The sequence below is a fragment of the Neopsephotus bourkii genome, unplaced genomic scaffold (assembly GCF_033783945.1).
Source record: "Neopsephotus bourkii isolate Nb327-2 ecotype Australia unplaced genomic scaffold, CSIRO-AGI_Nbou_v1 NB_998, whole genome shotgun sequence".
Classification (NCBI taxonomy): domain Eukaryota; kingdom Metazoa; phylum Chordata; class Aves; order Psittaciformes; family Psittacidae; genus Neopsephotus; species Neopsephotus bourkii.
Genome location: NW_026901490.1, coordinates 3,169,940 through 3,182,390, shown reverse-complemented (window position 1 = coordinate 3,182,390; position 12,451 = coordinate 3,169,940). Strand labels below are relative to the sequence as shown.

General features: G+C 42.5%; 1 protein-coding gene across 6 annotated transcripts in view; it reads left to right on the top strand.

The window, feature by feature from the left end:
- The first annotated feature begins 6,025 nt into the window (after positions 1-6,025).
- The window catches only part of TTC8 (tetratricopeptide repeat domain 8), a 43,234-nt gene continuing 36,808 nt past the window's right edge, over positions 6,026-12,451 (top strand). For 4 of the 6 annotated variants that reach the window (XR_009726481.1, XM_061359963.1, XM_061359966.1 and 1 more), the window contains exon 1: positions 6,026-6,280. Coding sequence is in view for 3 of the 6 variants with exons in the window: in XM_061359963.1 (XP_061215947.1) it covers positions 6,167-6,280 (114 nt within the window). In the remaining 3 variants the exon portion in view is untranslated. The remainder of the gene's footprint in view (positions 6,281-12,451) is intronic. The other 2 variants (XM_061359964.1, XM_061359965.1) reach the window with 2 other exon arrangements.

The following is a 12,451-nucleotide window of genomic DNA, read 5'->3' as shown; positions in this document are numbered from 1 at the left end:
TAATAAATTAGAAAAATGGTGTGGCTACCCACAGAGATTATTATTATTTGAAGGAAGTGATAGACCAGTTAAAGGTTCAAATTTGGGGATTTTGATAATCAAGATACAGACAGCTCCCATATTAAAAAAAACTCAGAATGCTCCCCACACAGGAAGTGAAAGCTGGCATTTTCAGTGGAAAAAGCTTCAAAGATTATATGTGTAGGATGATCTCTGTGCCAGTACCAGAAACGGGCCAGGAGGTAAGCATGCCAAGAAAGCACACCAGCAGCACACCTGGGGATTTGGCCTCACTTAGTAGCGGCAGCAGGCCATGCCAGAGAGAATGCATTTTTATACCTGCTGCTGGACTCCAGGGATGCAAATAGTGTCTCACCAGGGGACTGGCTTTACTTGAAAGGTAGGACAGGTAGAATTGTGTAATTTTATGTCTAAAGGCCCTGCTCATACAGAAATCTGTCAATATTGGATTGAATATTCTGTGCAATGTTCCTCCAGGATCAGGACATACTGTTTTAGACAGTTGTTTCCAAGAATAAAACAGTGCCACAGTTTAGAGAGCTGACGTTCTCCCAAGACTTATGGAGAATGAACATAGATATTCTCACATCTACATCCCCTGAATAGTGCACAAAGAGAGCCCAAATGTGCTGAATTACCTAACATGGTAACAGCCAGCATTTAAAAAACAGATCATCTCATAAATGTACACAAAAGTGGAGGAGCTTCAAGTTAGTATTTTTAATAACTCTGGTTTTTGACCATTGTTCACGATTACTCTGAATAGCACATCCCACTCATTGTGCTAAGCCTGACCATAAAACACATGCTGAAGGATTTGCCATTTAAAAGAAATTATAAACAAAATGGGGTAATAACGTACAGCTCAAACGTTACTCAGCCAGAGCAGTACAACTGCATAGCAGTATCACAGCAGATTGTCTGACAGAGGAACAAGAGATACTGTTCAGTCTTCTGACCAACCTGAGGCATACAGTGAGTCTCTTGTGCAAGTCTTCTAAGTGCTTTGTGGGAATACAGCACACACAGACTCCCCAATGACTTTAAAGCAGATAAGGATCAAATTATTGTATTATTCTTTCCACCCTTCTTAACTGGGGGTGACATGGGTCCCAGAAAAGACTTCACTCAGATCACTGTTTCCCTGTGTAGTGAGTTGATCATGACTGGATGCCAGGTGCCCACCAAAGACACTCTATCACTCCCTTCTTCACCATACAGGGCAAAGAAAATAAAATGTAAAGCTTAGAGCTTTACATCTTATCTCTTATCTCTTAGGTAGAGATATCTCTTATCTCTTAGGTAGAGATAAGGACAGGGAGATCACTCAGCAATTCCTATCACAGGAAAACAAGAGGAATTAGAGGCGTGTGCACGTCTATGGGGGTATGATATAATAGGCACCACAGAAACATGGTGGGATGGCTCCTACGACTGGAGTGTTGGAATGGAAGGTTACAGGCTTTTTAGAAAAGACAGGCCTGGCAGGCGACGAGGGGGAGTTGCCCTTTATGTTAGGGATAGGCTGGAACTCTGTCTGGGGACAGGTGAGCAGTTAACAGAGAGTTTGTGGGCCAGGGGTTAAAGGGAAAATAGCTATGGGAGACATTACTGCGGGGATCTGTTACAGACCACCTGATCAAGGAGAACATGTGGACGAAGCACTCTACAGATAGATAGGAAAAGCCTTACGCTCACAGGCCCTCGTTCTCATGGGTGACTTCAACCACCCTGACATCTGTTGGAATGACGGTATGGCCCAGCACAAGCAATCCAGGAGGTTCCTCAACTGTGTGGAAGACAACTTCTTTCTGCAAGTAATAGAGGAGCTGACAAGGAGAGGTGCCATGCTTGACCTTGTGCTCACCAACAGGGAAGGGCTCGTTGGAAATGTGACGTTCCAGGGCAGCCTTGGATGCAGTGATCATGAGATGGTTCAATTTGAGATCCTCAGGGAAGTGACAAGAGTGTGCAGCAAGTTCATTGCCCTGGACTTCAAAAGAGCAGACTTTGGCCTCTTCAGGAACCTGCTTAGTAAGGTTCCATGGGATATAGCCCTAGAGGGCAGGGGGGCCCAAGACTCTTGTTTGATACTCAAGGATCATCTGCTTCAAGCTCAGGAGTGTTGCATCCCAACTAGAAGAAAGTGCAGCAGGAGGGCCAGGAGACATCCTTGGATGGATAAGGAGCTGCTGAGGAAAATTCAAATGAAAAAAGAGTCTTATAGAAAGTGGAAGCAAGGACAGGTGGCCTGGGAAGAGTACAGAGATGTCGTCCAGGAAGCTAGGGACCAGCTTAGGAAAGCCAAGGCCCAGTTAGAATTAAACTTGGCTAGGGATATTAAGGATAACAGGAAGGGATTCTACAGGTACATAGCAAACAAAAAACAGACTAGGGAGAACGCAGGCCCCCTCAGGAAGCTCTCGGGAGAACTGGCTACCCTGGATTTGGAGAAGGCTGAGGTTCTAAATGACTTCTTTGCCTCGGTCCTCACCGGCAAAGGCTCTGATCGCACCACCCAAATCTTGGAAGGCAGATGCAGGGACTGTGAGAGGGAAGACCTTGGTCCCACTGTAGGAGACGATCTGGTTTGAGACCATCTTAAGAACCTGAACATGCACAAGTCCATGGGTCCTGATGAAATCCATCCACGGGTCCTGAAGGAGCTGGCAAATGAAGTCGCTAAGCCACTATCCATTGTATTTGAAAAATCATGGCAGTCAGGTGAAGTTCCTGATGACTGGAAAAAGGGAAATATAACCCCCATTTTCAAGAATGGGAAAACGAATGACCCAGGGAATTACAGACCAGTCAGTCTCACCTCTGTGCCTGGCAAAATCTTGGAGCAGATTCTCCTGGAACGCATGCTAAGGCACATGAAAAACAACAAGGTGCTTGGTGATAGCCAGCATGGCTTCACTAAGGGGAAATCCTCTCTGGCCAATTTGGTGGCCTTCTATGATGGGGCTACAGAACTGACGGACAGGGGTAGAGCAGTTGATGTCATCTACCTGGACTTGTGCAAAGCGTTCGACACTGTCCCACACAACATCCTTGTCTCTAAATTGGAGAGACATCTATTTGATGGATGGACCACTCGTGGGATAAAGAACTGGCTGGATGGCCACAATCAGAGTTGTGGTCAATGGTTCAGTGTCCAGCTGGAGACCAGTAACGAGTGGTGTCCCTCAGGGATCACTGTTGGGACCGGTCTTGTTCAACATCTTTGTCGGTGACATGGACAGTGGGATTGAGTGCGCCCTCAGCAAGTTTGCCAATGACACCAAACTGTGTGGTTCAGTTGATCCGCTGGAGGGAAGGAATGTCATCCAGAGGGACCCTGACAGGCTTGTGAGGTGGGCTGATGGCAACCTCATGAAGTTTAACCATGCCAAGTGCAAGGTCCTACAGCTGGGTTGGAGCAATCCCAGGCACAGCTACAGGCTGGGCAGAGAAGAGATTCAGAGCAGCCCTGCAGAGAAGGACTTTGGGATGCTTGTTGATGAGAAACTGAACATGAGCCGGCTTCAGTATGAGCTTTCAGCCCAGAAAGCCAACCGTTTCCTGGGCTGCATCAAAAGGAACGTGACCAGCAGGTCGAAGGAGGTGATCCTGCCCCTCTACTCCACTCTTGTGAGACCTCACCTGGAGCATTGTGTACAATTCTGGTGTCCTCAAATTAAAAAGGACATGGAACTGTTGGAGCAAGTCCAGAAGAGGGCCACGAGGATGATCAGGGAACTGGAGCACTTCCCATATGAAGACAGGCTGAGAAAGTTGGGGCTGTTCAGCCTGGAGAAGAGAAGGCTGCATGGAGACCTCATAGCAGCCTTCCAGTATCTGAAGGGGGCATATAGGGATGCTGGGGATGGACTCTTCATTAGGGACTGTAGTGATAGGACAAGGGGTAACAGGTCAAAACTTGAACAGGGGAAGCTTAAGATTGGATATAAGGAAGAAGTTCTTTCCTGTTAGGGTGGTGAGGCACTGGAACAGGTTGCCCAGAGAGGTTGTGAATGCTCTATCCCTGGCAGTGTTCAAGGCCAGGTTGGATGACGCCTTGGGCGATACGATTTATTGTGAGGTGTCTGTGCCCATAGCTGGGGGGTTGGAACTTGATGATCTTAAGGTCCTTTCCAACGCTAACTATTCTATGATTCTATGATTCTATGAAAAAAGACTCAGCTTGGGGAAATTAGTTTAATTTATTACCAATGAAATCAGAGCAGGATAATGAGAAATAAAAACTAAATCTTAAAACCCCTTCCCCTTACCTCTCCTTTCTTCCCAGGCTTAACTTGACTCCTGAATTCCCTACCTCCAGCCCCACAACAGCACAGGGGAATGGGGAATGGGAGTTGCAATCAGTTCATCATTTCATCATGCCATGGCATTTCATCATGCCATTTCTTCCTCTTAAAGGGGAGGACCCCACACACTCTTCCCCTGCTCCAGTGTGGGAGACAATTCTCCATAAATTTCTCCAGCATGGGTCCTTCCCATGGTCTGCAGTGAGCTCCTCCAGCGTGAGCTCCCTTCCACAGGGTGCAGTCCTTCGAGCACAGACTGCTGTAGTGTGAGTACTCCCATGGGGTCATGGCTTCTGCTAACAAACCAGCTCTAGTGTGGGCTCCTCTGTGAATGGGTTCACAGGTTCTGCCAGGAGCCTGCTCCAGTGTGGGTGCCTCCTCCTGCTCTGTCATGGGGTCCTCCCCAGGCTGCAGGTGGACATCTGCTCCACCGTGGACCTCCATGGGCTGCAGGGGACAGCCTGCCTCACCATGGGTTGCACCATGGGCTGCAGGGGAATCTCTGCTCCGTTGCCTGGGGTACCTCCTGCCCCTCCTTGTACACTCACCTTGGTGCCTTCAGAGCTGTTTCTGTCAGATATTCTCATACCCCTCTCTGGCTGCTGCTGGTCTTGCACAGTTTTTTTTTCCACCTTCTGAAACGTTATCCCAGAGGTGCTACCATCATCAGTGATGGGCTAGGCCTTGGGCAGCAGCAAGTCTGACTTGTAGCCAGTTGGCATTGGCTGTACTGGGCATAGGAAAGCTTCTAGCAGCTTCTCACAGAAGCTGCTCCCATGCCTGCCCCCTCCTCCCTCATGTGAACCCAGTATACCTGTGCACTCTCCGTAAGACCAAGCAGCTTCCTATAGCTGCTACTTCAGTTCAGGCCACTTACTCCCATATTAGAATAAGCTGTAGTCTTGGGATTGGCATTTCTATTTCTCCATCTTTCCACCTGACATTGATCTTGCTAATCTGCACATCATGTCATGGATCTTGGAGAAAAGCTAATATTTAGGTGAGACAGAAGCAATATAACCAGAGTGATCTGCTAAAATGCCAATGACATTATTTTAGCTATCATATTCGTGTTCATCCATCAGAAATTTTCACATCAAAAGCTTACTTTTTTGTAAGTAATTTGTATTTTACTTAGACAAAACTTACTTTGTCTAAGCATCCCTAGATATTCTTCCCCCCACTTTTACTTGGGCTCATGGGTGCAATCAGCATCTTACAATACAGAGAAAGTAAGAACAGATGTATTACAGCTTTTTTTCATCAAGTATCTCAGTCCTACTGCTGCTCTGCAAGAACTAATGAGCTAAAGGAACTAATGGAGTCTGCAAGACTCAAAACAGTGCTGTTCACAGAAACCCGTACTTTTCTCAACCAGGACACCTGGTACTCTAAAGTGCATTTTACCCAAGTAAGAATTAAAGGACTGTATTCTTCTTATTTAGGCATATATTCAAATTCGAAATGGCTCTTGATGATAGGGCAGGAAATAACAGGACACTGTTTAAAAACAGTGTGGTTGTCTGACATCTTCCGTTCTCGTTATTAGAGAGCACACTCTGCTTTTGGTCATCGTGGAGAGGCTCCCGCAGGGCGGGGCTGGGTCGGGGTCGTCCTGCCCTGCTTAAGGTGCACATAGCCGCATGGGACCTCCAGGAGCTGCCGCCCTACCCCGATCCCTTGCGTCGCGGCGCGCCGGCAGGCCCCGCCTCGGCCTGCCTGGGCCCGTCGTTTCCGCTGCAGCCGGTTGGCCGGCCGCGCTCCGCCTCAGGGCCCGCTTAGCAGGCAGGCGGCCGGGAACCCACCAGAGCCGCTGTGACTGACCCGCCGGCGGGATGGGGCTGGCGCCGGAGCTGCTGTTCCAAGCCTTGAGCTATTTCAGGCGGAGGAAGTTCCGGGAGTGCTCGGATCTCTGCTCGCAGCTGCTGGAGGGGCCGCCTGGCGAGCAGGTAGTGGAGGGCCGGGCTGGGAGGCCGTAGGGAAGGGAGGCGGCGGTGTCGGTCAGCAGCGGGCCGCGACCCCTCTTTTCAGCGTCCCGACAGCGCGAGCGTTCCGACGCTCCTTCTCTACCTGTCGCAGCCGCCGAGAGGCCCGGTGTGGCACGCAGTTAGTGGGCAGGGCAGGGCCGGGCCGGGCCGCGCCACACCATGCCTGGCGAGGAGGAGGAGGCGGGGGGAGAAAGGCCCAGCAGCGCCTTCTGACCGAGCCCCCTACGGCTGTCCCGTAGCCGGCAGCGGCCAGCGCAGGGATGCCGCGTTCTCCGTATACGCTCTCTGGTAGTACCTCCGGCTCCAGCCACGAAGAGGAGGGGCGTAGGCACCTTGTGCTGCTGGGAATGAAGCGGTGGCAATAGTGGGGTCACAGGAAGAGTTTTAACTCACTCAAGGTTTTGCAGAGTTAAAGTAAGAAAAGCCAAGACAAATCAGACATGCTTGAGGATGTTACTGGTGATATTACACAGATGTTCAGATATCACAGTTGCTGTATGGACTAAACCTCATAAGGTTAAGAGACACTCATTTTAGCTCAGCTTATGTTGAAGCATTACTGGGGGCCAAAAGGCGTTTCCATTCCTCTGCTCTTTCTATAGCTGCAGTCTCTGAAAATGTTGGGCATGTGTTGTTCAATACCTACATATTTTCTCACCTTTCTGCAAGAAGGAAGGATTTGAGAAAGTTGTTTGTGATTAATATTTGTATGCATGTAATATGTAACATCCTTTTAATCACAAAGTGTGATCTTTGCATATAGAAGTACGGCACTTGATTCATGATGGAAACTCTTGAGACAATATAGAAAATAACAGTAAGAGTCATAAAGGTAATAACGATTCTGGTGCAATTAATTTATAATTTTTGTTAGTAAGATGTTTTCCACTCTTAAGATCTCAACATGGAAATATAAAAACAACTGCATTTCTACTGTATGCTGAAGCCCAAGTATAAAATTGTCTTGTTACACTTGGCATCTCCAAACTTTTGATAGGCTGTTTCTGGTAGCACAGAGGAACTTGTTGGAGATACCTGCAATGGACAGAAGGGGGTAAGGAAGAGGGTGTGTAAGGCTGGAAAAAATATTTAGGAGGAAAATAAAAAAACAGTAATGAGAGGCTGTAGATCTCATTTGGTTTTGTTTCTTTCTTCCAAACATTGACTGCACATGCTGCAAACATTTAAGTACATAAAATTAGTTGTTTTCTTAGATTAAACCATACATTCTCCTTAGAGAAGCAGGACGTTACATACCAGCAATATAGGAGTTTTTCCAAATACTGTATAAAGTTAGGATGAGCAGTTCATCACTTAATTTGGCCTTTGAAATGATTATACGAACCTATAAGCTTTATTTTCTACAAGTATGAAAGAGTAAAAACATTTAAGATAATTACGCTTTGAGAAACGGTGGGGGATGGGGATATGAATGATGTCTATACAACAAATCACAAGCTCTTAGAAGAGGCCCTATATGAAATTTCTGAATGTTAAGGTCAAGCTTTGTCAGTGTTCTGAATGACTCTCATGTTGTGGTAGCCTGCAAAGGACTGGACTTTATAACTTCAGTGTGTTCATTTCAGAACTATATTCTTGTTCACGGTTTTATGTGAAAAAGGTATTCTTAAGCAGCAGCATATTTCAAACTTACTTGAAAGTGTAGATGGATGAGAAATGTCTTTGCTTTCTATAGAGGCAAACTTGAAATACGGTTAGTTTTGCTCTTGCACTGTATAATGTTCTTGAGGAATCCTTATTAAGAGCTCATTTTAAGCAGGAATTAATTTAGTCACAGAAATTGAGTAACATCCAAAATATTTAAAAATATATTTACTTTATATTGGAAAATAAAAGTTTTCCTCTTTCACATTTTGAAAGTGTATGTTTCAGTCTTCCTGTGAGGATATTTCATAGATAAGTGCTCAAGTAAAGCACAACTCTAAGTTGTATGCACAGCAAGCAGATTTTATCTTATATAAAGTATTTCATATAAGTAGAGAAACAGGTTAGAGCTTTTTTAAAGATAAACAGAGAGGTGATTATCAAGTGGCAGTTCAGCATATTTCCTCAGAAGGATCATGAAGTATACTGTACTTCATGTTGTACAATGTAATGCCTACACAGCTTTTTTCCATCATTCCTGTTAGTTCAAAGAGGACAGCTTCTAAAAGAAAATGTAGTGGGTTTTATGCCACCTGTTTATTTTGGTACAGCAGGTTGGAGAAACTAGAATATCAGTTAAATAACTTCCAAGAGTGCAGCTTGAACCAAACTCAAACCAACTCAACATGCAAAATCTTACACTTTGGAATATTTTCAAGTAAAACATTTTCTAATTATCTATTTAAAACATAGCTTTAACATTCATGACAGATTTAGCACGGAATGGCATTTCTCTTCTTCATCCAGCTGTGCTCATGATATTTTATATTTCACACTTTTTATTGTAATCAACACAAAATCTTAGTATTTACTGGTTATCAGTCCATGGAAGCCTGTATTTTGTTACTCTGTTTCTCATTTGTAAAGGCTTGCAAGTCTTTTCTCTACTTATGTTGTTACACTCTCAGCTTATTGCTTTCTACACTTGCTGCTTTAAGGTCTCAATCTTATCACATTTGCCCAGGTGGGCTTCAGGCACAGAGTAAAGGAAATAGCAATGTGTCCCTAGAATGTTTCATGTGTAGTTGAAACCTTACGAAAGATTTTGATAACTGGAAAGCTGAACACTAAGGTAATTAGAACTCAAATAAGTGACAGACGTTATTTAATTCTCCAGACTTGCATAGCCTAATACTATTTTACATTATTTATTTATTTATGTATTTATTCTAATGGTAGCGTATCAAGTTGCTGTAGTTGCAAATTCTAGAACAGTGAGCTAAGATTACTTTTTTTTTTTTTTAAGTTAATTAAGAATCCAAGATCATTCTCAGGCAGATTGAAGGCATGCTGAAGGTGGCATGTTAATGAAATCAGTAGTTCCTGAATTTTTGATCAAACTTTATTTCTGTCTTTAGCTACCTGCCAGAAAATAGTGCTGTCTTCCGTCTGTGTGAATTACATTACTAGCGTTTTGGTATAAAATGGAGAAATATCTAAAATTTAAGTATGAATAATTTTTGGTGCTTAACCCAATACATGTGGGATTTAATGCTTAAAAACCACATAGCATTCTAAAACATTTTATGGTCACACCCTTTATTGGAGCACTTCTGCAAATCGGGCCCAAGATATCTCATGGTAGGCACCAGGAAAGCAAACAGACAAATACAACACTCATGGCAAGTTTGGATTTAGTGAGCTGCTGCGCATCATGAGGGAATACTCAACTGTTGTAATCACTGTGCCATCTGTTCCCATCCTCTTGTCCTATATTCTGCTAAGCGTGTGCCTCCCAGCCTCTGCAACCACGGAAAGAAGTATCATGTAAGAACAGTAGCCATGGTCACTGTTTTGAAAAGCATGCATTAGGATATGATAGAAACCAAGCTACATACAGGAGATGGTGTCCTTCAAACTGATGCTCAGGAATGGTTAAGCTGTGACAAACACGAGAAGTTTTTCATGTTCAGGCAGCTAACCTTCTCCCTTCTATGACAGGCAATGTAACAATTAGTAAGTAAAGGAAAAGTGTAACTCCATAATCAGACCTTGCTTGTTTGAAAGCCTGTCCATTTTTCCCAGCTGTCAGCTGATTTGCTAAATGGTAGGACTACTCCTGTTCCATTGCATCCTCAGTGCCGTGTCAAAACTATGGGCAGCTGAAATCAGCTTTCTACAGTACCCTTAGAAATAAGCATTTTGCCAGTCACACTTATAAATGCAATAAATTTTCTTGACTTGTACATCTTGATATGTCTCTTAATTTACTACCCATGTACTTATAGCTTACTATTCAGAATATTTTTCATTGCACGTGTAATTATTTTAAATAAGTGCTCCTTTAAGAACATTGTAAAATATGATTTGATAGTCTAAAAAATAAGTTTAGTAATGATACAGTCACTGGTTACATGCCCATATATTTAGAAGCTTTCTTAGTCGTTGTAGAACTCTCTTTGAACTCTGTCACCAGATGTGGTTAAGCCCTAGGAGCTTTTTAAGGTATGGTGTTGACCTTTTACTCAACTGGGCATGAATCAGGAATATTCTCACATAGTAGTATCCAATGCTATGTCATTATAAACTTGAATTCTTAACAGAACAATGGAATCAAAACATTTTAAAATCAGTTGTTCTCCTGAAGAGTTCTTAATGAATAAAATGTGCTGAACACTGATAGGAGAATAAGTAGCTGCTACTGAGTTAGATTTTATGGAAGACTTGAGTATTTTTTTTCTATAAAATGTTTTGTGCATTTCTTTGTGTAAGAATTGGGAATACAGATTTTATTGATGGCATTTACTTTTATGCTGACAGTCGTAGGATGGATAAAAGCTATATTTTCTGTGACTATCTTTTGGGCATACAAACACATAAAGCCCTGATGTTCTGTTTAATTATTTTCTGTTGTAAGCAGACAGGCGTTGTCTTCTGTGTTTATAGTAATAGCATGACCTAGAGGAAACACAATCCAGGGTTGTTGCTGTTGATCATCCTGATTAGTTACCTAATCTGATTACTCTTCTTTGTGTTCCATATGTCAGATTCAAGGCAATAACCAGCACCAATGTCTGAGGCCTGCTGTAGTTTAACAACTAAAAAAAAATAAAATGCTAATGTAATTGACATACAGTGGATGTCCTGCCTTCAACTTCATTAATGGTCTGCAGTGAGGATTTGCTTTTGTTCATTGGTCCTTTCTTCTCCCATGGTGAACTTTCAGCTCCTATTACGTGCATACTGTTTTTTCTAAAGTCATAATAAAGTTACCACGGATGTATTTATATGCATGGAACTTGATTTGAAAAAAAATCTTTAAGTGAAATCAGTTATTGGTTCAAGAGATTACAGTTATTAAGTTTTTGCATAAAAATTAGTGATACGTATACTGAAGTCGTTCTTGGGTAATGTTTTTTCTGTGTTTCTGCTGTTAATTATTTGAAGAGCATTTTTAGACTATACTGATTTTAATATTCTGCATGTATGAAATCATACTGACCTGAAACTAATTGTAGAATGAAGCTTTATTTGAGTATAAAGTATGTAATCTTGTTTCATTCCCTCTTCTAGGCTATAAGCATCAGAAGACTTAATTTTCTAAATGTTTTTGGTCTTCAAATAAACTGACTTTAGATATTAATTTTAAAACGCCCTTGGTGGATTTAGAGATCTGTGTTAAATCCTTCATTTATTGCTTTTACTATCTTATTAATTTCAAAGGAGCTTTATATGTGTAAGTGAAGAATAAATTTGACCTTTTGTTTTGAGACACAAGCTTATAGGGCACCACTATTTGTTAATCCTCTCAAAGAAATCTGTATTTGGAACCTAGTTCCAGTGGATTACTTGCATGAATAGAAACTGCTGGATCCACCCATGTTAAGATATATTTTAATGTTAATTTTTGTTGTTCCAGACTTGTGTTTAATGGGGAGGTTCTATCACTTGCTTGAGGGTTTATGTTATTTCTGGTCAAAACCTCCATCAATATATTAAGATATATGGACAATCACCTACCATTATGACAGCAATGTTTTTAGTAAGTATTACTGATCAACTCTTACTTTTTTTTCAAAGTGATGAGGGAAGTAATTTCTGTATTTTTTTTTATCAATATGAATGCTGCTAGATAAGTAAACTTATTTTCCTTTTTAATTATTTTTTGTACTTATGAACAGTGCCTTATTGTGATACACATCTGAAATGTCAAGGCATTGTAATATTCCTAACCTTGTCCTCATTAGTTACTGTTACACATACGTTATGGAAGATCACCTACTGCTGTTTTCCTGTACATTTTCTAGTACATCGTATGTGCAGTAACACTCCGACATGATAGAGTGAATAAAATGGAAGCTGAAATATCTCTATGTCCTTTATTACTTAGAAAGCTAGAGCAGTTTATTTTTTAGAAGAGCAATACTATAAATAAAACAACATGTTACAAGAACCTGAAGTTCATTTAATCATACATCTAAAATATAAAGGCAGTTTCAGTGCCTTAATCAAGGCCAGGTACATCAC